This window comes from Staurois parvus, unplaced genomic scaffold, assembly GCF_062004578.1.
Source record: "Staurois parvus isolate SC_StPar_1 unplaced genomic scaffold, SC_StPar_1.0 ptg000157l, whole genome shotgun sequence".
NCBI classification, from domain to species: Eukaryota; Metazoa; Chordata; class Amphibia; order Anura; family Ranidae; genus Staurois; species Staurois parvus.
In genome coordinates this window covers 42,907-67,984 of record NW_028317953.1, presented here as the reverse complement: position 1 = coordinate 67,984, position 25,078 = coordinate 42,907, and the positions used below count along the sequence as shown (strand labels likewise).

Here is a 25,078-nt window from a genome sequence, read left to right as displayed (position 1 = left end):
TACTGTGTGTGCTGTTTTTACTAAGGTAAGTGATGGATCTTATTCCCTGCTGTGCAGGGACACAAGATCAATCACTTTCCCCCTGTCAGAACAGAACTCTGCCTTGTTTACATAGGCAGAGTTCCGTTCTGTGTGTCTGCTTGTGGATCGGTGTTGCTGGCAGATATCCATTGGCTGGCACCCACTGATCGGTTTCTGCTGTAATCACAGCAGAAGCAGTACCCCTACCTACCGTGTGTGAGTTCCCCCTAGGCAGAAGTGCATAATTACGTTTATATACCCTCAACCTTAACCTCAGCCTAAACACACCCCTTGGCTTTGAATAACCGAGACATGTAAGCTGCTGTAACTTGCACGCTGTACCCTTTATGAATAAAGTACTTTTATCAGGAGAACAAGTTTCTGGTTCTTCATCTTATACTTCTATGCTGTTCAAAGTGCCAGGAAGACAGCTTTGCAGCATCATTGGTCTACCTCCAGGGGAATTCTACCTAGGCATACATTTTCATTTGTAAACATACCCTCAGGCTAAGAAACGAATAAACATTTAACCCATGCATGCAAGCTTTTTTTCAAATATCTGATCTTAACAAAATCTAGGGGACATGAAAGGACAAAAATAAAAGCTGCACACCCAGAGACTGAGAGAAAGCAGCTACAGGGACCTGGTATTCCTCCATACCTTTGTCCAGACCTCTCACCACCACCTGCCCTTCTCAAGACCCAAAATTTTCCCAGCCTCATCCAGAATGTTGTGCACCACCACCTTGACTGGAAGGACTTTTTTCCCAAGTAGAAATCTGACACTGTGCATTCCACATGTAGTGACGAACTACTAAACTGACAGGAAAAAGTGTCTCAAAGTCAAAATCCCAGTGAGTCTGAAGGGCCCTGTATGCTCACTCCGCATAATATATGCAGGAAAAGAAAGATACCCAGAGCCCCACCCACTTATAGACTTCTATATTAAATGGGTACTGAAGCAAGAAATGGTCCATCGTTTCCTCCACCTCACCACACTCCATTCTTGGACAACCATGGTTCTCCACAGAGCGATGCGTCAAGTCATGGAATGAGCTCCAGGCCAAATCCCAAAAGTTTAAAGGGATTCTCTCCAGAATAATCAAACTCAGACCCTCTCTCATAACAGGGCCTGAGCAATACCTAGAGGCCAGTGGCTTACTACAGACAGATTCAACAATCCTCCTCAACAGGGCCTTCCTAGAAAGAGACTTAATTTCCTCTGTCATCACTTACCACTGCTGATGCATTTTCAGGCACAGAGCAAAGTAGGCTGGGTGCTTACCATGTTGGACCCTCAGGCTTTTCACTAATCCACCATTCTCACAGTTCCGCAGAAAAGGCCTAAACCAAGACTGAAAAATATTAACCCACCCAAGTGGTTCCTCTGCCAGCATGTTACCAAAATTATATTTCAAAAACATCAGAGAAAAGAATACCACCGGCTTGACCATACCTTGGCCACCTATCCACCTGGGAAGATAGGTTGTACACCTTTTAATGAGGTTAAGTCTGTTACCCTATAATAGTTGGAAGAAACAGTGGTAGATCATTGCATAGAGGGACACTGGCAAAACACAGACAAAGCTGACATACAGGGATCAGTTACGTTTTACTTTCCCTGTGAGTTTCCAATCCTTCCAGCTAGCAACCTTGGCACCAGCATCTTGTAGCCTGCTCACCCAATTTGCAAGGCCATAATCGCCGGGACCACATTAATATGTATATTCTTCTTTTGAGCTATGAGGTAGCGCTTTAGTCACTTTTTCACATGTTCCTCTGACTTCTTTTCTGCTTTTATTTAAAATGCCTGTTCTTTACTTTGCTCAGAAATTACACACAATTCAGTAAGTCAAAGGAATGACTCATTATGGGATGGCTCCATCTGAATATTTAGTGATAAGAAGATAACTACTGCTATGCTATCTCTTTAAAAAAAAACCTGGTTTTAGGAAGCCTTTATTATGCATTACAGAAATATTTACGGTATATAAAGCTTACTCTTAAAGCGCTGGTTCACTTTTTCAGAAAAAAAAAATAAATAAAAGGTGAACTTACACCCTGTAGGCTCCCCACTGCCTGATCGGTTGCAATGTCTCTAGGGAAAGATGAGGAAGAACAGCCCGAGTTTCAAACCCTGAACTGCTGCACTGGACTGTGTAGATAGTAAAAAGTCATTACCTACGAAGGTGAAGTGAAGCAGGGACCAGGCCTAAGCTAAGCTCTCTATAAAGAACACAGAACATCTACCTACTATGTTAAGGACAGGAGAAGGGTGGTAGTTCTTTTGCTCTAACAAATTCCCACCAAAGAGTTTCAGCGCTGCTCCTCCATAGATACAGTACAGTGAGTGTTGTCTCCAAAGAATAAGGAGTGCGTTCAAGGCAGTTTTTACCAAGTTCTGTTCTGTGAATGGAGGGGGGGAAACCTCTTATTACTCTACCTCTTCTCCACCCACAGAACCTTTGCGTTATGTGAAAATAATACAAGGTTTGTGAATGGATGATTGGGTTGGAAGGAGAGGGAAAGTGGTGCGAGTCCTTCACTGTTAGAGTAGCTGAGGCAGTTAACCCATGCAGCACTGGAATTTCAACACTGTGGGGATGACCCAACATCACTTAAGTGAGAAATTTTACAGTAAGCAGCAGAATGTAGGATACACTTCATTGGAGGTCTATGCTGAACGAGGGTGTGTGTCCCTATGCACCATCTGGCCAATTGATGAATCTAAAATATAACCTTTATTCAGATATACATTGCATCCAGAGAGTATTTACAGCGCTTAACTTTTACCGCATTTTGTTATGTTACAGCCTTTTTCCAAAACGAATTAAATTAATATTTTTCCCTCAACATTCTACAAACAATACCCCATAATGACAACATGAAAGAAGTTTGTTTTGAAATCTTTGCAATTTATTAAAAAGAAAAAAAAAAAAAAAACACATGTACATAAGTATTCACAGCCTTTGCCATGATGCACAAAATTGAGCACTGGTGCATGCTATTCCCACTGATCATCCTTGAGATTCTTCCACAAGTTGATTGGAGTCCACCTGTGGGAAATTCAGTTGATTGGATATGATTAGGAAAGGCACAAACCTGTCTATATAAAGGTCCCACAGTTAACAGTGCATGTCAGAACACAAACGAAACCATGAAGTCCAAGGAATTGTCTTTAGACCTCCGAGACAGGATTTTATCAAGGCACAGATCTGGGGAAGGGTACAGAAAAATGTCTGCAGCATTGAAGGTCCCAATGAGCAGAGTGGCCTTCATCATCCATGAATGGAATAAGTTTGGAACCACCAGGACTCTTCCTAGAGCAGGCTGCCCAGCCAAAATGAGCGATCAAGGGGAAAGGGCCTTAGCCAGGGAGGTAACCAAGCACCCAAAGATCACTCTGAAAAAGCTCCAGCGTTTCTCTGTGGAGAGAGGAGAACCTTCCAGAAGAACAACCATCTCTGCAGCACTCCATTAATCAGGCCTCTATGGTAGAGTGGCCAGACGAAAGCCACTCCTCATTAAAAGGCAAATGGCAGCCCACCTGGAATTTGTCAAAAGGCACCTGAGGGACTCTCAGACCATGGGAAACAAAACTCTCTGGTCTGATGAATCAAAGATTGAACTCTGTTGCCTGAATGCCAAGCGTCATGTCTGGAGAAAACCAGGCTCCACTCACCACTTGGCCAATATCATCCCTACAGTGAAGCATGGTGGTGGCAGCATCATGCTGTGGGGATGTTTTTCAGCGGCATTAACTGGGAGACTAGTCAGGATTGAAGGAAAGATGAATGCAACAATGTACAGAGACATCCTTGATAAAAACCTGTTCCAGAGTGCTCAGGACCTTAGACTGGGGCAACAGTTCATCTTTCAACAGGAAAACAACCCTCAGCACACAGCCCAAATAACAAAGGCGAGGCTATGGGTCAACTCTGTGAATATCCTGGAGTGGCCCAGCCAGAGCCCAGACTTGAACATGTCTGGAGAGATCTGAAAATGGCTGTGCACTGACGCTACTCATCCAGCCTGATGGTGTTTGAGGGGTACTGCAAAGAACAATGGGAGAAATTGCCCCAAAATAGGTGTGCCAAGCTTGTAGCTTCATACGCAAAACGACTTGAGGCTGTAATTGGTGGCATCAACAAAATACTGAGCAAAGGCTGTAAATTTTTTCTTTTTTTATTTTTAATACATTGCAAAGATTTCAAAACAAACTTCTTTGACGTTGTCATTATGGGGTATTGTTTGTAGAATGTTGAGGAGAAAAATGAATTTAATCCATTTTGGAATAAGGCTGTAACATAACAAAATGTGGCAAAAGTTAAGTGCTGTGAATACTTTCTGAATGCACTGTATATAAAATGTATACTAAGCTGTAATGAATGACTATTGGAGTGGAATGTACTGCACACAACAATATGACTGGACACCATTACAATTATTTACCTTACATCCAAAACCAGACCAAATCAAATACCATACCGTTTTAGATGAAGTGACAGCAAAAAAAAGACACTAGTTTGATCATAAGCCTATCACACTTCATTAGAGGTAAGATATAAAGTATCATTGGTGCTGTAACCTTAAAAACATTTTATTACTAAACTTCACATTTGAACTCTCTACCTGATCAACACCCTCTCCACCTGCCCTCGCCGACTCTTCTCCACCTTCAACTCCCTGCTCTCTCCCCCCCCCCCCCTCCACTCAGTACCTCACTTACCGCCCACGAGATTGCCACTCATCTCCACAACAAGATTGACGCAATCCGCAAGGACATAGTCAACTTGCAATCTACCTCCCCATCTAGCCTCCCCCCTTCCATCACCCCCTCATCTCTCCCCTCCTCTGACCTCGCAACGGCACTGCCCCCCACCACACCCAAGGCCCTGCCTACCGTAACTCCCCCATCACTGCACTCCTTCAGCCCTACTACCACTGAGGAAGTCACCAGAGTCTTCTCAGAAGCCCGCCTCACTACCTGCCCCCTGGACCCTATCCCCTCTCAACTCCTCCGGTCACCCCCCTCTTCCCTCATCCGCTCCCTTACCCACATCTTCAATCTCTCCCTCTCTACTGGCGTCTTCCCCTCCCCCCTAAAACATGCGCACATAACCCCCATACTCAAAAAGCCCTCCCTTGACCCCACTGACCTCAACAACCTCAGACCAATTTCCCTGCTGCCACTCACTTCCAAGCTCCTTGAGCGCTTGGTCTACGATCGCTTAAGCGCCCACCTAACTGACAGCAACCTCCTTGACCCACTACAGTCCGGCTTCCGTCCCCTACACTCCACCGAAACTGCCCTCCTCAAAATCACCAACGATCTACTAACCGCCAAAGCCAAAGGCGACTACTCTGTCCTCCTTCTCCTAGACCTCTCCGCAGCCTTTGACACAGTCGACCACCCCCTCCTTCTTAATAAATTACTCTCCCTTGGCATCAGAGACACCGCTCTCTCCTGGTTCTCGTCCTATCTATCCCAACGCTCCTTCAGCGTTTCCTACAACGGTGCCACCTCCTCTTCCCTCCCCCTCTCTGTTGGGGTCCCCCAGGGCTCTGTCCTTGGACCCCTTCTCTTCTCCATCTACACCTCCTCCCTTGGCAAACTCATACACTCCCACGGCTTCAATTACCACCTCTACGCTGATGATACTCAAATCTACCTATCCACCCCTCACCTCACCCCCACATTCTCCGCCCGCATCCCTCACCTCCTACACGACATCTCTGACTGGATGTCGCTCCATTTCCTCAAGCTCAACCTCTCCAAAACCGAGCTTCTCGTCTTTCCCCCTTCCCGCACCCCCCCCCCCATCCTTTCCATCACTACCAACAACACCACCATCAATCCCGCCCAGCAAGCCAAGGTCCTTGGCGTCATTCTGGACTCAAACCTTTCCTTTCAACCTCATGTCAAATCACTTACAAAACACATGCAGGCTCCACCTCCGGAACATCGCCAAGATACGCTCCTTCCTTACCCCAGACACCACTAAACTACTCGTACACTCCCTGATTATCTCACGCCTTGACTACTGTAACTCCCTCCTCACCGGCCTACCCCAGTGCAAACTCTCCCTGCTTCAGACCATCCTGAACTCAGCTGCCAGACTCATCCACCTCACCAGTCGCTCCACCTCTGCCACCCCCCTCTGCCTCTCCCTCCACTGGCTCCCCATTGCCCAACGCATTAAATTCAAACTGCTCACTCTGACCTATAAGGCCATTCACAACACTGCCCCTAACTACCTCACCGACCTGATTCCCAGGTACCACCCTACCCGTACCTTTCGCTCTTCACAGGACCTCCTTCTATCTTGCTCCCTGGTCTCCTCCTCCCACGCACGACTGCAAGACTTCTCCAGGTCCTCCCCCATCCTCTAGAACTCACTACCCCAATCCATCAGACTGTCACCTTCCCTCCTCACCTTCAGGCGCTCCCTGAAAACCCACCTCTTCAGGGAAGCCTACCCCACCCTCACCTAACAGCCGCTGCCCTTCCCTCCTCCTACCACTCCATCCCCCACAGCCATTTCCTCCTGTACCTCTACCCCCTCCCTCCTAGATTGTAAGCTCGAAAGAGTAGAGCCCTCTTACCTCTTGTGTGCTGTTTGATGTTACTGTACTGTTTCATGTATTGTCCCCCCCCTCTATTGTACAGCGCTGAGCAAACCCTTTGGCGCTATATAAACTCGATAAATAATAATAATAATACCTCGCACAACACTTAAGCAAAAAATCCCCCTTTAAACAGAAACAAGACAGCTGCCTTTACTGACTTGCTCTGGACTGTCTATTAAAAGCTTGGCAAGCCAGTGACCTGGAACACGCATGTACATTTCAGGTGTCTGGATAAGAGTGATGACTTCAGAGCATATAGTACATCTTTAAAATCAAATGAACAGTGGCAGTTCCCATGTCTTTGTCTTGACTATTTCCTTTTATCTTAACAATAAATACATAAGCTGCATGTTAAGATCTCAAGCACATGGCTGCCTTGGCTATATGACAAAAAATTTGGGAGTACTTCCTCACCCAGGAACAACACGTGCTGCATACATTCACCCACAGAAAGCAATGACTTACTATAAACACTGCGTGTCCAGGGTTATACATCCATGAATGTGTTCACGCAAGTACTGGCATATACCCATGTACAGCTGTGGACAGCTATTGATTTATATGGCCAGCAGTTCACAGTACTTATGGCTGTCGAAAAAATACGCCCAGGTTTTATGTCATATAGCCCAAGGAGGCCATGTGTATAAAGTCTTAACATACAGCTTATGTGTTTATGGTTAAGATAAAAGGATCCAGTCCTATGCAGCAGAGTGCAGGAAGGGAATCCCCTCTGTTCAGAGGCCCACCAACTTTATTATCAAACTCACTCTTACACTTATTATTATACAGGATTTATATAGAACCAACAGTTTGCTCAGCACTTTACAATATAACGGGAGACAATACAGCAACAATACAGTTCAATACAAGAGTGTTAGGAGGGCTTACAATCTAAGAAGTGAAGGATCTGAGCCATTTCTCATAACCCCCCCCAAAAAAAGAGGACTATAATATACTGAAAATACAGCTGCATACAGAACATTAGAAATGCTACTGTAGAGCATCTATAGGTATAAAATAAGAAGAGATACTGAGAATTACACCTGGCATTGGCGATCACTTTTTAGGGTCCATACGTAGAGCCCTAACAGGTCTGGAAGGCAGAGCCCTGGTGCCATAGTGCAACAGTGCTAACCAACTACTAGTTCTTCAACCTACCCTAGGGACCCACAGGAAAAAATACTGGAGGTTTGCTTGTGTCAGCCATCACAACAAATACAGTAAATCGCATTTTTTAACCTATTTTTTTTTATTTCTTTTAGACTTTCATTATTTAGGAAGTCACATAGAACAGCTTTGAGGAGAAGGGCATGAAAACAAATGAAACACGAGTACCTGACTGATAGATGAATCATTCATTCACAATAAAAGTATGCTGGAAGGAAATGAATTACAAGGTCATCATGTGAATGTGTGTATGCTGACATCTACACGTATTTCATTTGAATAGAATTTATGTATCTGGGCAGAATCCCAGCTTACAATAACTAAAGCTTTTATGATTTCCAAGCAAAGTTGATAGGATTGATTTATTTAAAGTGGAAGCTCCGATTGTTTGCCTCCGCCACCCCCCCATCCACTGCCATATTTGGCACCTTTTGGAGGGGGAGGGGGGGGCATGGGTACCTGGTTTTGACCGGTATCCACTCCCACTTCTGGCTCAGTGAACTAGACATTCGGCCCCCTCCTACCTCCCAGTCTCCTGGGAACTTTCACAGGTCCTAGAAAACTACCAAACCAATCAGGATGAACAGCATGACGCACGCATGTGCAGTGGGCACCCAGCTGTAAAGCCACAATCTGTCACAGCCTGGTGCCCACAGTTGAAATGCCAGTGCCATGGAGAGAAGGAACGGCACAAGTGAGTACATCGCTTGACCTTGGGACAGGTAAGTGTGTGTTTATTGAAAGTCAGCAGCTACAGTTTTTGTAGCTGCTGACTTTTAATAAATACAAAAATGGCTGGAGCTCCGCTTTAAGGAGCAGGAAATGTTCACTTGGCAAGCTGAAGCAGCCTTTACGTCTAGGGAAAACCATGTGTTTTTTTTGTTTTTTTTTTAATTCCTTTGCACGAGATTAGGTATTCAAAATGAAAATTTGCTAAGTGAACATTTCTACTTCTCTAACCAATGGATCCCACTGAATGCATGAAGGATGGCTTAAAACCCAACTGCAGGCATTTTTTTCCTATGTTCCTCAGCCAGTTGGAAATAAAATAAACTCAGCCTGTAATACTCACCCTCAACCTGAAGCTCTCCCCACCAGTACTTTGTTTATATGCCAGACGTTGTCCCCAGTCTACCAAGCTGAGGACACCCAGTGTGAGTCCCAGAAGACCGAGGACCTGAGGACAAAACTATGAATGTATACTGAAGCAGAGAGCAGTACTAAAGTCATCACATCAGCACCATTCTCTGCATGTGGAGGAGCATCCACTGCCAGCAGAAGAGAAAGAGAACCTGGAGCATCACCTGACCGACCTGAAGATTTTACAAAAATGTAAGTATATTAAAAAAAAAAAAAAAAGCATAATAAAATGCAGGGATGGGCAGGGGTGAAGGTGTAATGAGCTGAAAGGGAGCCGAGACAGGGCTTTAAAGGCCCATTCACACTGATGCCCTGCAGTGTCATTCATTATGTATGGCACCCAACGCACATTCTCAAAGCACCAGGGTTGCAACATACTGTACCACACAACTGTGTGTTGAGCTGTGCTAGCCTAACTTGGTGCATGCTTGATTTTCTGATCTCTGCTTTATTGGCTGCTTTATCAAAGCAAATACACTGCAGTGGGCCTAGTATGAATGAGCCCATAACTGTATATAAACACATAACCTGAATCCTATTATGTTGCTGCACCCTATAATCTTTAGAGTTGTTTGATTATTTGATTGTTACTATATATGAATGTAGCCAGGTGCTGGGCTACAACAAAATGGAAGAGGCGGCATTACCTTTATTCTTCTCTCCCTCTACTAAGACATTGATGTTATGCTGCACCATTCTCCTCCAGTCAGATGGGGCAGTGCTAAAGCCAAGCAAGCCCATAGACTTCTATGCAGAGTGCTGAGAATCTTGGGAGTTGTAGTTTGAGATGGCCGCAATATAATGGGGCTATTGACTCCTTACACTACAGATCCCAATATGCACTGTGAAGTACCAGTGAGAGATATTTATAAACTGCCCCGGTGTAACGTAGCTGGTGTGGGAGCCTGAAGTGTTGGGGAAGGCCTCTCGTACAGTCCCGACTCAGGAGTGCTTGGGAAGGTGACAGGAAATGCTGTGGCACAAGTGCCTGATAAGTCTCTTGCTAGCTGGTGTGTGGCTGGAGAGCAGGAACCTCATGACTGGAAAAGCTGGCAGGACTGAAACCAATGAAGACACAGGATAGTCGATGCAGCTGAGGCTCAGGCACAAGACAGAGTCAGCCGGTCCAGGTCAGATACTAGCGAGCAGATGGGGGGTTCAAGCAGTAGGCAGGGAGTGGTAAGGAATCAGGCCAAGGTCGGTAACAGCAAACAGTAAGAGCAGAAGTAATAAGACCATACCAGCAGAGCTCTGAGCATGAGACTGTGAAGACACCCGGCGGCAGCATATCATGGTTTGGTGTCTGCATTTTTTGCAGGTAAAAAAAAATATGTGTATTTATTATTTTTGTCTGCAAAAGCCTGTAAGGCATTGCACCAGCGATCAGCAGATCACTGGTGTCATGCAGGTCTCCTGCAGATCTGTCAGTATATCTGCTTGTTCATACAGGATGAAAGAGCAAGCAGATATACGGACAGGCAGAATGAATGAACCATCACGGTGCTCCACAGCGCCATGGTCGTTTACTGAAGACCATAAGCTGACAGCCACTAAGGCTGTTGGGACTTGTAGTCTCTCATTCATAGAAGACTGTGAATGAGTGACGGAGCCCTGCACAGGCGTGTTTTCTTGAAATTGGACAGCTAGCAGGGGGAGAAGATCCCCTGCTAGCTGTCAAAGCGGGGATTTGGGGGAGCGGGGCTGGTCTGATCGTAACATGTTACACCCTGAATATGGGTGTAACATATTACGAAAGGTGAATTTATCCTTTAAGATGTTAATTGCCAACACCAGCTCCACATCTATTTTTGAAAGACAAACTCTGTATACAGTACATCCTATAAATCATGCAGTCTTCTGGCAGGTCACAGGTATTCTTCTGCTATAGGTGGGCTGTCCTGAATGCTGTAGAGAATGGTGCCATGTGAGCACCAGTTTCTACAGCATTCTTTTGCAGGCCCAGGGCAGCTTGATGACCCTCATAATATTCCTGGCTATTTTCTCCTTCGGAGAGACAGGTTAAAAGGAAAGGTAGTGGTGTCTGTCTCTACGTGAGAAATTATCTCAAAGCAAGTGTGAAAGAGGACCTAGTTGATGGAGAGTGTGATAAGGCTTAAGCATTATGGGTGGAACTCCACATGGGGGTGCGTACTACAAAGGTAATTGTTGGAGGTTGCTATAGACCGCCCATTGTTAATGAGGGGAAGACTCAGCTCCTTGCACAGATCAAAAGGGCTGGCACAGTGATAATAACAGGGGATTTTAACTAACCAACTTGACTGGAGGAATGGCACTGCAGCAACAGTTAAAGGGCAAAAATGTATAAACCTATTACCAGACAATTTTATGATACAGTTCATAGAGGCCCCAACTAGGAAGGATGCTCTGCTGGACCTGGTAATCTCAAACCATGCAGAGCTTATTACTAATGTCCATATATAAGAACATCTGGGTAACAGTGACTATAACATGATTTAATTTATTGTTAGCTGTAAACAAGCACATTCGGGGGGAAAAAAAACAACAACTTTAAGAGAGCTAATTTTCCAGGGCTGAGAGCTGCTCTCCAAGACTTAGACTGGGAAGGAATATTGCCATCGATGCACACAACACAGAAATTAGAGTTCTTCAAAAGGACTGTATGTGAACACACTGCAAAATATTATTCCCATGGGCAACAAGTTTAAAAGGCTAAAAATAAAACCTATGTGACTTACAGCCAAAGTTAATAATGCTATAAATAAAAAGAAAAGAGATTCTATAAAACATAAAAATGAAGGAACGCTATCATCGTTTCAACATTACAAAGAATATAACAGAATATGTAAAAAGGAAATCAAGGCCACAAAAACTGAAAACGAACGACCGATTGCAAAAGATAGCAGGACCAACCCCAAAACATTCTTCAAATATATTAATAGTAAAAAGGTCCGGTCTGAGCATGTAGGCCCTTTACAAAATAATCTAGAGTGGGTGACTGGGGACTCTAGGAGAAGACAAAATTTATTAAATACCTTCTTCAGCTCTGTGTATACAAAGGAGCATGGGGGAGCTCTTGTCCATAATGGGCATGGTATTGACACAGCCCCAGAGGATCAGCTCCAGGATGGATATCGCTGCGACAGATGTGAGCAGGGTTGCCCTTCTGGAAGCTTGTGTTAGAGATTTGGAGGAGTATTGTGCAACACTGGGCAGGACCGACAAACTTGAAAGAGGTCTTCTGCTCTCTGAGCAGGTAGCTAATGGGATTGATGTGGAGGGGCTAGTCAGGATGATCAGGTAGGAAGATGGGTTACTGTAGCGAGAGGGAGTGGTAGGGGCTCACAGAAAAGGATCAGACAGGGGTCAGTCCTTATTGGGGTGGGTGGAATAGGGAAAGGGCTATGACAGGTGATAAGAAAGTTCCCATATTACAAACAACCTTTGGAATTGGTACCATTTGTAAGAAAATATAAAAGCATGCAACATATGTGTGCAAAAGGTGTCAATTAATTAAAGTTTTTTTGTTTTGTTTTTTTTCCACCCCCGTACAAATCATTAGTAATATCTCCTTTGGAATATGCAGTTCAGTTTTGGGCACCAATTCACAAAAAGAACATTGGGGAACTGCAGAGAAGGGAAACCAAACTGAAAAGAGGCATGGAGGAGGCTCAGCTATTAGGAAAGCCTTGAGAAGAGCAGATTAAGGTGGGGATATGATCAACATGTATAAATACATCAGTGGTTCATATAGTGAACTTGGTGTAGGAGTTATTCACCATGAGGTCATCAAAGGACAAGGGGGCACTCTTTACGTCTGGAGGAAAAGAGATTTAATCTCCAAATATGAAAAGGTTTCTTCACAGTAAGAGCTGCAAAATGTTGAACAGACTCCCTCAAGAGTTGGTTCTGGCCAGCTCAGTAGAATGCTTTAAAAAAGGCCTCTGGATTCTTTCCTAGATACACAGAATATTATTATTATTATTATACAGTATTTATAAAGCACCGATAGTTCGCTCAGCGCTGTACATTACAAAGGGGGACAGAACATGTGACAGAACAACAACACTACAATGCAAAACATGAGGGGATCGAGGGCCCTGCTCTTTCGAGCTTACAATCTAGGAGAATATAACTGGATACTAACATTTACAGGTAAAGTTGATTCAGGGAATATCTGATTGCCTCTCGGGGAATCAGAAATGAATTTTTTCCTCTGCAGGAGCAAATTTGATCATACTTTGCTGGGGTTTTTTTTGCCTCTCTCTGAATCAACTGTGGGCATAGGATAACTTTTTTTTTTTATAGTTGATCTGGATGGACTTTTGTCTTTTTTCAGCCAGACTAACTGTGAATCTACCATTAAAAACCTCAGCACAGCAGTGCACCTGCTTTCAAGCCTCTTGCTATGGCATAAAGTTTGGTATCCTTTGGATGGAAGAGGCATTTTCTATAAAAGTTAACTCCAGAAAAAAACGTAGAATGCTGGAGCGATGCGCAACTTAAGTTTTATGTGCCAAACATTTATAACTCTGACACTACCTTTGTATACAGTCACAATTTATTCAGTGGCATTTAAAAAGCTTGGAGACTGGTGTCCCTAGAATGATCGTTCACTGATTTAAAAGTGCCCCCCCTCTCCACTCTAATTATCCCCAATGTATGTTAGGAAAATATGTTAGACAATAGTGGTTGTGTTTGGGGAAGAATAATGTGCATACGTACGCTGAAATTTCCTGCTGTACCACACAAGAAAACAAATGGCCAATGATGGGAAAACTCCATCATTCCCACCTCTGGCACAGCCCACATTGCTACTCCAATCCTTTACCTCATGAGGAACAGATATTGAGAGGCCAACTACATCACTGGGCTGTGACATATTTGCTGCCATTACTATACTTCCCTATAGTTAACCCCCCCTCCGCTAAACCACCTGGAGGATGCAAACACTACAAACAAGAAGATATGAAAAGTGTTGGTGAAGTGGATTTTTAAAACCTTGTCCTGCTACTAACCACCACAATCCTCTAAGCAGATCACCATTTTTTCAAAAACATCATATGATTAGAAGAAATAAGACAACATTTTTAAAAATATTACATTTGTTTACTCACAGACTTGTTAAAACTTTGAATGTTTTATATACATTATTTTATACTGTTAACATAATTAAGCAACAATTAATATATATTATGGCCCTTGATAACAGCCTATTATACGCAAGAAAAGTCTTTAAACAGCAAATATGGCGTACGGTTTATTCTATTTACAATACATTTGTTATAAATATAATACATCATTTATGGAAAAGCAGACTTTAATCATACTGATGTAATCAACTGAAATTTTAAAGTTATGTAACAAAGCAAATTAACTCAACTTGAACAACAATGTAATGGAAGTGTAAAATAGTGCATTCAGTACTGAGATGAATTTAAACTGTTAACAAATGCAATGCAAACATCCATTAGGATTTAGCTTTTGTCTACACACAGAGTGTATTTAAATTTTAAAACACTCCCAAATAAAGTCAAGCTACATCTTGAGGGGGGGAAAAAAAAAAAAAAAAAAAAGCTGTGAAACCAAAAGTGCAAATGACATTAATATCTCACGTGAAGGTGTGCAAGGACACTACAGTTTGAAAGCAAAGATAATGCTTTAAACACATTGTAACCAAATTAAACATTTTAATTTAGTACAAGGACCCTTTTACTTCCTTGGCAAAAATTAAAATGAGTTAACTGTACAAAGCAGGGAAGTGATGTATCAGTTCCAAGTGTCTTGCATAAAGGAATATTATTCAACAGTCTTCACAAAATTCCTAAGGGATCTCTGGTGCACTAGATACTGCAGAGGAAAGAGCTGTTAGCCCCAAGCCATGGGAAATCTAATGGTACACTTCCGCCAATCCTCAGCTGTAGCTCACTCAGACGTTATTGATGACAATCAGTGCTGGCATTGAGTTTTGTTGATTGGTTTCAAAAAGTGTAACTTGGTTGGCCAGCTTTGCAAACACTCTTGGTGTCCCGAGATTGTAGATTCCAGAGTGAACAAAACACGCTTTCAACTGCAAACTGAACACTTCTTGGCTTTTCAGCAGAAGTTTGTACTGAGTTTGACCCAACCAGGTGAAAGATCCATGGATTTCTAATGCTTCGGGACTGAAAATCAAGTTAAAAATAATTAATAAGACTCTTTGTAATGGGAGAAAAACTCATCTAAACGTATACTTTCCCTCCACATTGTTCCTTGTGCTGAACTGATCTGACAGAACAAGTAACCTCAACAAGAATTTATGCTGGTAATTTTTAACATTTTAGTTTAATATGCTCAACTATTAACAATATAGATTTATTTAGAATGTAAATTATAGTACATAAGGCTTTTCTGTTAAGTATTCTAGTAAATCAAGACAACTACAAACACAAAACTCATTTAAAGCTGTGCTTTAAAACTATGCTGGACAAATGAAAGTGATTCTAATAGCAAAAGCTTTTATTTTATTTTTTTTATTAAAAAAAAAAAAAAAGTTATACTTCTGGAAATGTATAAAAGGTAAAAAAAACAAACCACAAAAACAAAACAAATGTTTGCCTTTAATGTCTTTAGAACCACTTTAACTATCATTTTGTTTTAAATCAGTAATGTCCTTTCCCCACCTCCATTCTTTAATTGCCTTAGCCCAGGGCTTCTCAACCTTTTTATCTTGGAGGAACCCTTGGCAAAAATTTTGAGAGCTCAGGGAACCCCTGAAAAAAATGTCAGATTTTCAGCTCATGGAACATTGGATCTTATCAGTGAGCTGTAGGTATAACTTTAATTAACAAAACATCAATATATAATAGGAAAAAAAACTTATCTCCTTAATGTGAAACTTGGACTTGCTTCTTTCTGCACAGATGCTCAATTCTGGGTTGAACTTGAGATAAGCACACAGGGAGTTGCTCTCCTCCACAAGCAGAGCAGTGCAGGGAAGCGGTTGTTGTACCACACCTTTTCCCCTTGATCCCCACTACCCCTCTTCTCGTCCATCCCAGAGCCTTGCAGAGACAGAAGAGAAGGACCAGTGGGGAACAGTGCAGTGATTAAAGTAGAAGTTCACCTTTTTGACAAAAATAATAAATACCCACTTTTTTGCAGGTTTGTCTGCAGGAGCCTGGAAAGCATTGCACCAGCGATCAGTGGATCGCTGATGCCATGCAGGTCTCCTCCAGACCTGTCAGAATATCTGCTTGCCGTATGAGATATATGGTCAAGCAGATATACTGACAGGAAGCTTTAATGAACTACCACGGTGCTCCACAGCGCTGTGGTAGTTCATTGAAAACTACAAGCCGACTAAAGCTAAAGCTTGTAGTCAATGATTCACAGAACTCTGTGAATGACTGACGTGGCTGTGTTGGTGGAAACTTTTCCCCGTACTATCCGTCAGAGGGAGGGGGGCTGCGGGCGTGGCTCCAGGTATGGGAACATGTTACATGCTCCACCCTAAAAATGGGTGGAAAATGTTCCCAAAGGTGAACTTATCCTTTAACAGTATGCTTCCCTGCACAACTGCAAATCCATAACACAGGGTTTCTTAAAAGGGGGTTCCACCAAAAATCAATACTGCGGCAGATGTATATCCACCCAATGTTGTTTTCACTACGCGCTGACAGTGCACATTGATACCTGATGCCTCTTCTGTAGCTGTGGCTCCTGTGAACTCAGACAGCGGCACCGGGAAAAGTGCAGTGAGCAGGAACACTTTGTTAGTTCAGGAGGTGACATCCTGTGTGTGGCAGCAGTGAATGCCTACGGTGAAGGGGGAAGCAGAGAGCGGGAGAATGTGGATGAATATAGCAGGAGGTGACATTCAGTATATGGCAGTACTGAATGCAGACTGCAGAGGGGAAGCAGAGAGCGTGGGCATGTAGACAGATGAGCCTGACTGTAGCAGGGGGGAGATCATAAGAGCTTTGTGCACCTCGCATACTAAAAAGCCATTTTAATCTCAACTCCTGCTATATTCAGTCTTATCCAGCTCCCCCCTCTCTGCAGTGTGTATCACCACTGCTATACGCAGGATGTCACCTACTGCTTCAGGCCATGTACTTCCTCTCTCTGCTCAACCACCAGTTTGTACTCACTGCTGCCTTACACATACAGTGCTCCAGCTCTCTGCCCCTGCTCCCCCTGCCCCAAAAGAAAGCTGATCCTTCCAAGTGCTGTCCTGTGCACTGCTGTTCAGTTTTAGCTCAAACAATGTTATTAGCCCTGCTTAGTTGAGCTCTTTGGACTACAGAACCTCTCCCCCTATGTTATGGAGATGAGGACAGTGGTAGATGCTCTGTAGTCTTAACACACTACCTGTTCTAGGGAGGCAACACCACACTTCCATTCAGTACAGTGAGTTAGTGTAATCATTCTAGGACAGGAAGAAAACAAGAAAACTAATGCAGTCACCACATATGTGTATGGGCAAACTGCAGGATATTACATGTTTGTTTCTGGGTTTAGATACAACTTAATACATATTATTTTGACCCTTCTAGAAAAGGCAGTATATAAAACCGTGAAACACTTACCCTGTGGTTTTGTGTCTTAGATCAATTATTACATCAACTTCTGCCTGAGAGCTATTGGTGAGCACCAGCGTAACTGGAACTAAACAAAGACTGTAGAGATAGACAAACCAAAAATCCAGTTAAATAAAATGGTACAGAGACTGTGTTAAATATATATGTACCAATTAAAATGCACTACATGTCTTTATATAGTATTTTCATATATGTGATCAATAAATGAGTGATATAATGCATACTTTGTAAAACTGGCACTGGTTACTGATCTGGAACAAATACAGGTTGTATGTGATCAACATATCTATTGAATGTTTAAAGTGGAACTATGCTTTATAATGGAAAAAAATAAAGTAGGTTGTCTTGACTTTTTTTTTTTGTGGGAAACACTATGAGGGTAATTTATTAAAACTGCAGCAGCCAGAATCTGGAGGATGGCGATCAATCCACTTACACCTTTCATTTTCAAAGATTAAAGTGTTTTGTAAAGGTTTTTTTTTTTTCTTAGGCCCCATTTACAACTATTTTTTTACTTATGGATCTGAATGCTGCGGCTTTATTTTCAGTGGACACATTCACACGGGTGCATAAGATCCATACACAAAATCTAAAAATTTGCATGTGTATACAGGTATGCCATTGTGGGGGGGGGGGGGGGGGGGGGCTGGGGGAAAACAACCCACAAAAGGACAATTTTTATACACTGTATTTACTGATCATTATGCAGGAACATTTGTTCCTCATCAATAAATTTCACAGCAGTGTTACAGTCATGTGAATGGGGTCTTAAAATAAAAAACAGGTTATCTGCTCTGTTATTTTTCAGTTCCCTACCAGCGCTGTACACTCCTCCTTCTGATGGGTGCCCCCTCAGCAAGCAAGATGCTAAGGGGGCACCCATGCAGATGTTTTCCTGAGCCAGGCTGTGTACACACACACACACACACCAGCAGTAAGCCACAGCCCTGCTCCCTCCTCACAGGAGTTTGACTACCATAGCCTCCTGCTGCTCTCAGTGTCTCCTGTGAGAACAGGAAGAGAGAAGAATGCTGCTGCAGCTGGAACAGAGCTGGATCAAGTCTGGTAAGTGCTTGGGGATGAACTGGGTAGATTATGTAGTTGGAAATCTTTTTTTTTACCTTAAAACACTTCACAATTGGGCCAAAGCTGACATTTCTCACATACATGTAAAAATTTAAATTATTCTGCTAGACACTTACAACTGCCAAACTTTATATATATTGTTTGCGAGTAGTCAGTTTCCCAGTCTTCACGATAATAGGGATGACAGAGTCAGATAGGCCCCCGTCTCAGGATAGAGGCTTCAAAGGGCATGCTGTTAAAGCCAGTGATCAAGACATAGGATGGAACACTGGTACTCTGGCCAGTAGATCTCAACTATCCAGTAGGGTCCAAGGAAAGTCAGCCAGGAATCTGAGTGCCATACCATCTTGGGCCAATTAGGTACGATGAGAATCGCTGGCATGCCCTGCATCTAGATCCTGCAGAGAAGACTAGTGAAAATCTGGGAGGAAGGCAGAGATCAGGTTGAACTGATCCTGTGGGATCACCAGAGCATCCACCTCAAAGGCCCAATGGTCCCTGGACCTGTCAACAAACCTGCCCAGTTAGCTGTTGAACCTTGACACTAGAAGATCCATGTCTGGTGTCTCCCAAATGTGCCTTGAAACACTTCTAGATGGAGACCATTCCCATGGATTCAGACACTGAAGACTGAGAAATTTTACCTGCAAGATTTACAGGGCTATGATATGGAATGAGGACAGTGCAAGAACGTGCAGTTCTGCATAAGGAGGATCAAGCCCAGTATATTGTAAGTGGGGTGATGGTTGATTTAGGCCACAGCCATTGAATTGTTCAAATGGATTCTCGTTAGACGTCCTCTTAATAGGTGTCCAGTATTGAAGGGACAACTGAATTGCATCACGCTCCAGAATGTTGGTGGAAGGAAGGCTTCCTCCAAAAGACCAAGTCACTTGCATTGAAAAAGCTTTCAGGACTGCACCCCAACCTGTCAGGCTAGCATCCATTGTGAGAACTTTCCACATTTTTGGAGGAAATTACTTCAGATCGCCCACCATAATTGGGGGAAAGGCAAGTTTGAAACCATAAAGCTGGGGGAGGCAGACGGCATTTGTAGCCCCTGGAGAGGTCACTCTGGAACAAGAAGTTTGAGATTTTCTGGAACCAGAAGGCTGACAGACATCCCCCCAAGTAGGGGTGCCCCATCACTGGAAAAAAACCTCTGGAACCAGCCTTGGCTGGTTTGGAGGGCTACATACAGGGGTAAAACGGAAGAAAAAAAATAAATAATGTAAACACTAGGTGATTTGCAGGTGTTAAAGTGACAATATGTTTCGCGCTGAAAGCAGAAATGATGTTACATTCTTTTGCTTCTGCCGAGTGATCAGACATCTAGCTAGTAGGTGGGAAGCCCCACTTTAGTCATTCACTGTGTGCGCTACTAGCAATATGAAGTATTGCTTAGCATGTAAGAGCTTACCGAGCTTGAAAGAGGGCAAATTGTTGGTGCTCGCTTAGCTCGTGCCTCCGTGACAGAAGATGCCAATTTGTTTGCCATGTGGCGAGGTACAGTATCGGCATATATAGTTTCTGGGAAAATATCATCTGATAAGCATAAGCGCGGTTGACATGGCCAACTGACCAAAACAAACAAAAAGAATATTGCGCAGGACTGTAACCCAGAATGAGAAAACAACTGCTGCAAAAGTGACTGCAGAGCTCAATCTCAGTTCCGTGACAAAGGCTCCTGGACGGAGAGAAGACTAAAATCTAAAGAACTAAGATCTAAAAAAATGTGTCCGCCAAGCCAATTATACAGCAGCAATGGTCTGGCAGCCATAGAAGCAACTGCAAATTGCACATAGCAGAGACTGCTAAGGAAAAAAGAGCCTCCAAGTTTATTTCTACCAGGTTCCTCCATGGGGGAACATTAGTGCCTTATTAGGCCAAGAAATGACAGGAACTACCACAGGAACAGCCCAGCTTCATAGGAAATGTTCTTCAGTAGTATACCGTTGAGCAAGAAGAGTAAAAATTTTCTCTGGATGAGGCCAGTCCCCATATAGGACAGACTGTACCAGTGGATGGACCAAGAAAGCATTAGCTGGTATGCTGAATACCTTGTGGTGAACAGACTAGGGTAGCTATTGTATCCTTAAGTTTGGATGAAATCTCCACTACAGGTGTGTCTTCCTGATCTGATTCCTCAGAAGGAGAGGGATATCCTCAACTAACAACTCTTTCTCAAGTAGCATGTCTGGCTCAAGGGCAATTTTGAAAAAGCCGATTCAGGGAAGGAGGTTGAATGGCACAGTTGTGACACCTGCTGTCCATGATCTCAAGAAGGCCTGAAATTCTGCCCATGAAATCTGACATTGTGGCAGAGAATTCCTCTCTGGAAAGTATGCCAGAATGGCCAACAGGAAGGCAGGCAGTCAAAGACTGGGGGCCAACATAGTAAAGGTAATAGGCCCTGAATGGATAAACTAACAGCCCTGTTGGAGTCAAGTGCTGAGCCTGAGCTAGCAAGTCAATCTGATCCTTTCCCTTTGTGATCTGCCATGGTTTGTGAATTTGTCCCCAGAGGAGAACTCATGACCGCCACTGCTGTGGAGAGGGAAGAGAAGGCCTTACTGCCAAGCAACTGCTGTGAACCCTAGTAGTGTGGCAAGTGACATGCCAATGAAAGAGACCCAGGAGCTGTTGCAAAGCATGCAGCTGCAGTAACCTAATTGAGAGTAGAGCACTAGTTCTGAACATGGGGGTGGTGGCAGGCACCCACAAATGCCAGAGGGGATTTTAGGAGATAATACAAGACACTCTGCATGAATGTTTAAAGGGCTTCCATTCTGTACTCACCAATAAAGCTCTGCAGATAGAATTAACAGTAAATAATTCCCCATTCTGGCTTCAGACTCCACAGTGGGCATACACCCCCACAGGGGTCTTCAGAGATAGGACTTTGCAGCAGGCAGACCACAGCCCTAGACCTGTAAAGCACGCTGCTAACTCAACACATGGCAAAACCTGCCACGGGGAGAATCTACAGCAGGATACAGTGTATTCCAGCAACATTACAGGCCAGCCATACTTCAACTCAGCAGGTTCTAGGTCTCAGTCCACCAAAAAAAAAACAAAAAACAAAAAAAAAAAACCCACAGTATAGGAGTCAACCAATCCGGAAGCTGCAGTAGGAGCTACAGTGGCTATAGTGCAGCCAGGAATCTTGATAGGAGAATCATCTTTATAGAAGAATTTTCTTCATCAATGAGAGAATACCTTCATAGGAAGAAGGTAATCTTCTTTCAAGTAGAGAGAAGAGGTGCATCACCTAAAAACGTTCGCAAAAAAAAAAAAAAAAAAATGACTAGCTGGGAGTGGGAGGGGTTACATAGAGGGGAAATCACTACAGCCTTGTTTTTTTTTGTTGCCAGTGTCCAATCTTCTTAAAAGGTAGCTCTATATAACCGTGGTAAAGACTAATGATCCTGTGTCCCATACTGTACGATTAAAGCCTGTGTGTACTTCTCTCTGTTCAACAGAAGCTGGTCTAATGATCAGCTTCAGCTGAACAGTCCTGCTGGAAAACCAGCATTTGATCAGCGCTTGCATGCCAATGGCTGCAGCACTGATCTGTGTATTCTGACAGGGGGACGGGCCAGCTGTCAGAATACAATAGTGCGGTGGGGGAGATTCCTGCATCCACATTGCTTGTGTGGATGCGGGAATCTGTCAGTCTTTTTTTTCTTTCAACCACCTGGTTGGGTATATCCTGCTTGAGAAATATATGTTTTAGTAAAAGCAAAGCACATGTCCTAAATACTAAGCAACTGCAAGGCTGTTGTGGTCACAACCGATGGATTTTTCCTGCACACCTCACACACGTTCTAAATGAATAGATTTGTTTTGACCAAAGAAACAAAGGTCTAAGTGTCTTTTGAAATAATCTGTAAAAGTCTTTGCAGAAAACATTTACAGTCATACTTCTGAATGAATAAACCCTGTAGAATCATCACAAGCAAGAACATCAAGCATCCCAAATCCAGAGTTTGAATTTCAGTAGTTGCCCTATACTTTTGAAAACATCAACTATGGGTAAAGGTAACTTTTTTTTTTTTTTATTGACAGAACATGTATAATTGTGACTTAAGCCATTTTGTGATTCCTTGTTTAAATTAACCAAAAATGAAAAAAATTGTTTCTAAACTCCACCTACAACTGATTGTTTTAAAAATGACAAAACATTTAAATGTTGCTTCTTGTTTTTGTAAGGCATACATTTTACCCCTAGAAATGTAATTTCCTGTTCATGCCATTGGCTCATTGTGTTTACCAATGATTTTTCTCATGCTACAACATTGGGACTGACCACCAGATTACAGTATATTGACCACTGTAAGCAAACACGAAGAAAGTGTTGAATGTATGTAGTGTAGACGTGGGTGCCTACACAAACAGAAGAGGGTGGGAGCTTATAATGACATTTGCCAACATCCTTGCATAGTATAAAATAGACATGAAGAAATCAATATTCTTTTTCTGGAGTTTTACTTCACAATAACTAAAACAAATATAATTTAGGCCCACGCTAAACAGGATTGGTATGTGGTAAGAATTTCAGACTGTAGTGCGTAGGAAAGCAGTTGGGAGCTAAGCACATCAAGAACATTTCCTTCACATACCTTTTTTGGTGGAACGGATGATTAAAAGATTCTGGATAATGAAGGCTTGTTTTTATTAGATTGGAAAGCTGCTCTGGTGATGGACGCACTGGTACAGGTGTATTCTCAGACCTGTTAAATCTTAACAGTACCATCTCTGGCTGTTCCTATATTATCAGTTATAAAAGAACAAAGAGGGTATGTTGTTCAGCTATTGGGGCTCAAAACTTGAAAAGAAATTTGAGGAAGCAATAAGACTGAAGAAAAAATGAAATAATCACCTGTTTTTGAGGGAAAGACAATGCTTCGGTTCCAACAATATGCAAAGTCACATGATGCTGGCCTTCCAAAATTAATTGCTTGTTATCTTCAATAACATATGCCTGAAAAATAAAAGACAAAGAAGTCATGATTGTTACTATGACCACAGACAGAGTACCCCGGGACAAGAGCTCCCTAAATGGTCAGTCCAGTATTGGCATAGTAAAGTGCAAACCTGGAAAATGCAAAAAATGATGAATAAATGTATATAGAGGTTGGCTCAATGAAAATTGCATTTCAAAACAAGCAGCCAATCTAAAGAAACAGACAGCAAAATTAACATATACATTTTTATTTGAAATGTAAAAGTTGAGCTGACCAATACAGTGGTTTATAGGCTGGGGGTGGCGGGGGGGAGGGGGGGGGGGGCAAACAAAGCTTTTAAGTTAAGTTAAAAACTGAATTTTTAATTTAACTTCAGCTGTTCATATCTCTGATCTACAAAATTGCTGTAAACATGTACTTTGCACAGAAGGTAGCCTCAGCTTATACATTTATTGAATGTGAGCGATCTGTGAATGTATGCACCATTTTAGGTATGTTGTGGCCCCTTCAAAATGAATAGGCTTCTTAACTCCATGCAAATTTGTTAAGGTAACACCTTAACAAACATGTCTTATCGGCCTTAAAAAAACAGAATGGAGGACTGATATTTCATAAAGGGAGTTACTGTTTTCTTCCGGTTTAGACCTGATTGGTTGTTTGTGTTTCTTATGTATTTAACTGCTTGTAATGTCACTCAGCAGACATCTTAACATCAAATGTTGAAAAGAGAGAATGTGTTAGAAAATTTGAATAAGAAACCATTAACTATTTAACTCTCCAGCACCTACCAAGAGCTGAAATATCTGTTTTGGGCAAACTGATCCTAGAGGCTTCATTCACATGGGTGCATAGACCTGTACCTCTATGGGGAGGGTTACGTTAATGACATGTTGAAAGATGCAAAGCTGCACAGATGCTAACGCACATGCTACGTTTACATTCATACAAGGACAGATGAGCAGATATGGATGCGGCTTACGTTAACACAACCATTTGTGTGAAAATCTGTAAAGCCTCTGCATGTCACGGATGTTGACAGGCTGGCTGCATGGAACACCTGTCATTCCCTGGGTGCAGGAACACAATCCTTTGACTTGGGGTACGGGTCTATGCACCTCTGTGAATGAAACCTAAATGTATTCGTATGTTTCTAAACATACTGTGCAAACTAATTTTAAATCGTAAATATGTATAACTACCTCAAAATAACTGTATAATGTAATAACGCTCAGCTACAGGCACACCTCTTCACAAGACCTCCATATCAGTGTACTAACTCCCAGCAGTCACTGGCTGCTCTAAGGAATTGATCTGAAATTCTCAGAAAGAGAAGTGGAAGCCACTCATTAAAAAAAGCCTTGTACAAATTTACTGAACGCTCCGATATACAGACTGTTGCATTTGGTAGCAGACATACAAACGTGTGTGACTGCATGCAGAGCTTACCCTGAGTAAGCAAGTGGCTTTCCATCTCTTAGTGTGTATTTTGGATGAATAACTCAAAGT

General features: G+C 42.8%; 1 protein-coding gene across 1 annotated transcript in view; it reads right to left on the bottom strand.

The window, feature by feature from the left end:
- Positions 1-14,024: 14,024 nt before the first annotated feature.
- The window catches only part of TRAPPC8 (trafficking protein particle complex subunit 8), a 53,596-nt gene continuing 42,542 nt past the window's right edge, over positions 14,025-25,078 (bottom strand). Inside the window, exons 16-19 of the mRNA XM_089675693.1 lie at positions 23,488-23,589; positions 23,228-23,373; positions 17,508-17,597; positions 14,025-15,101 (exon numbers count right to left, since the gene is read on the bottom strand). Coding sequence (XP_089531819.1) covers positions 14,867-15,101; positions 17,508-17,597; positions 23,228-23,373; positions 23,488-23,589 — 573 coding nt within the window. The 3' untranslated portion in view covers positions 14,025-14,866. The remainder of the gene's footprint in view (positions 15,102-17,507; positions 17,598-23,227; positions 23,374-23,487; positions 23,590-25,078) is intronic.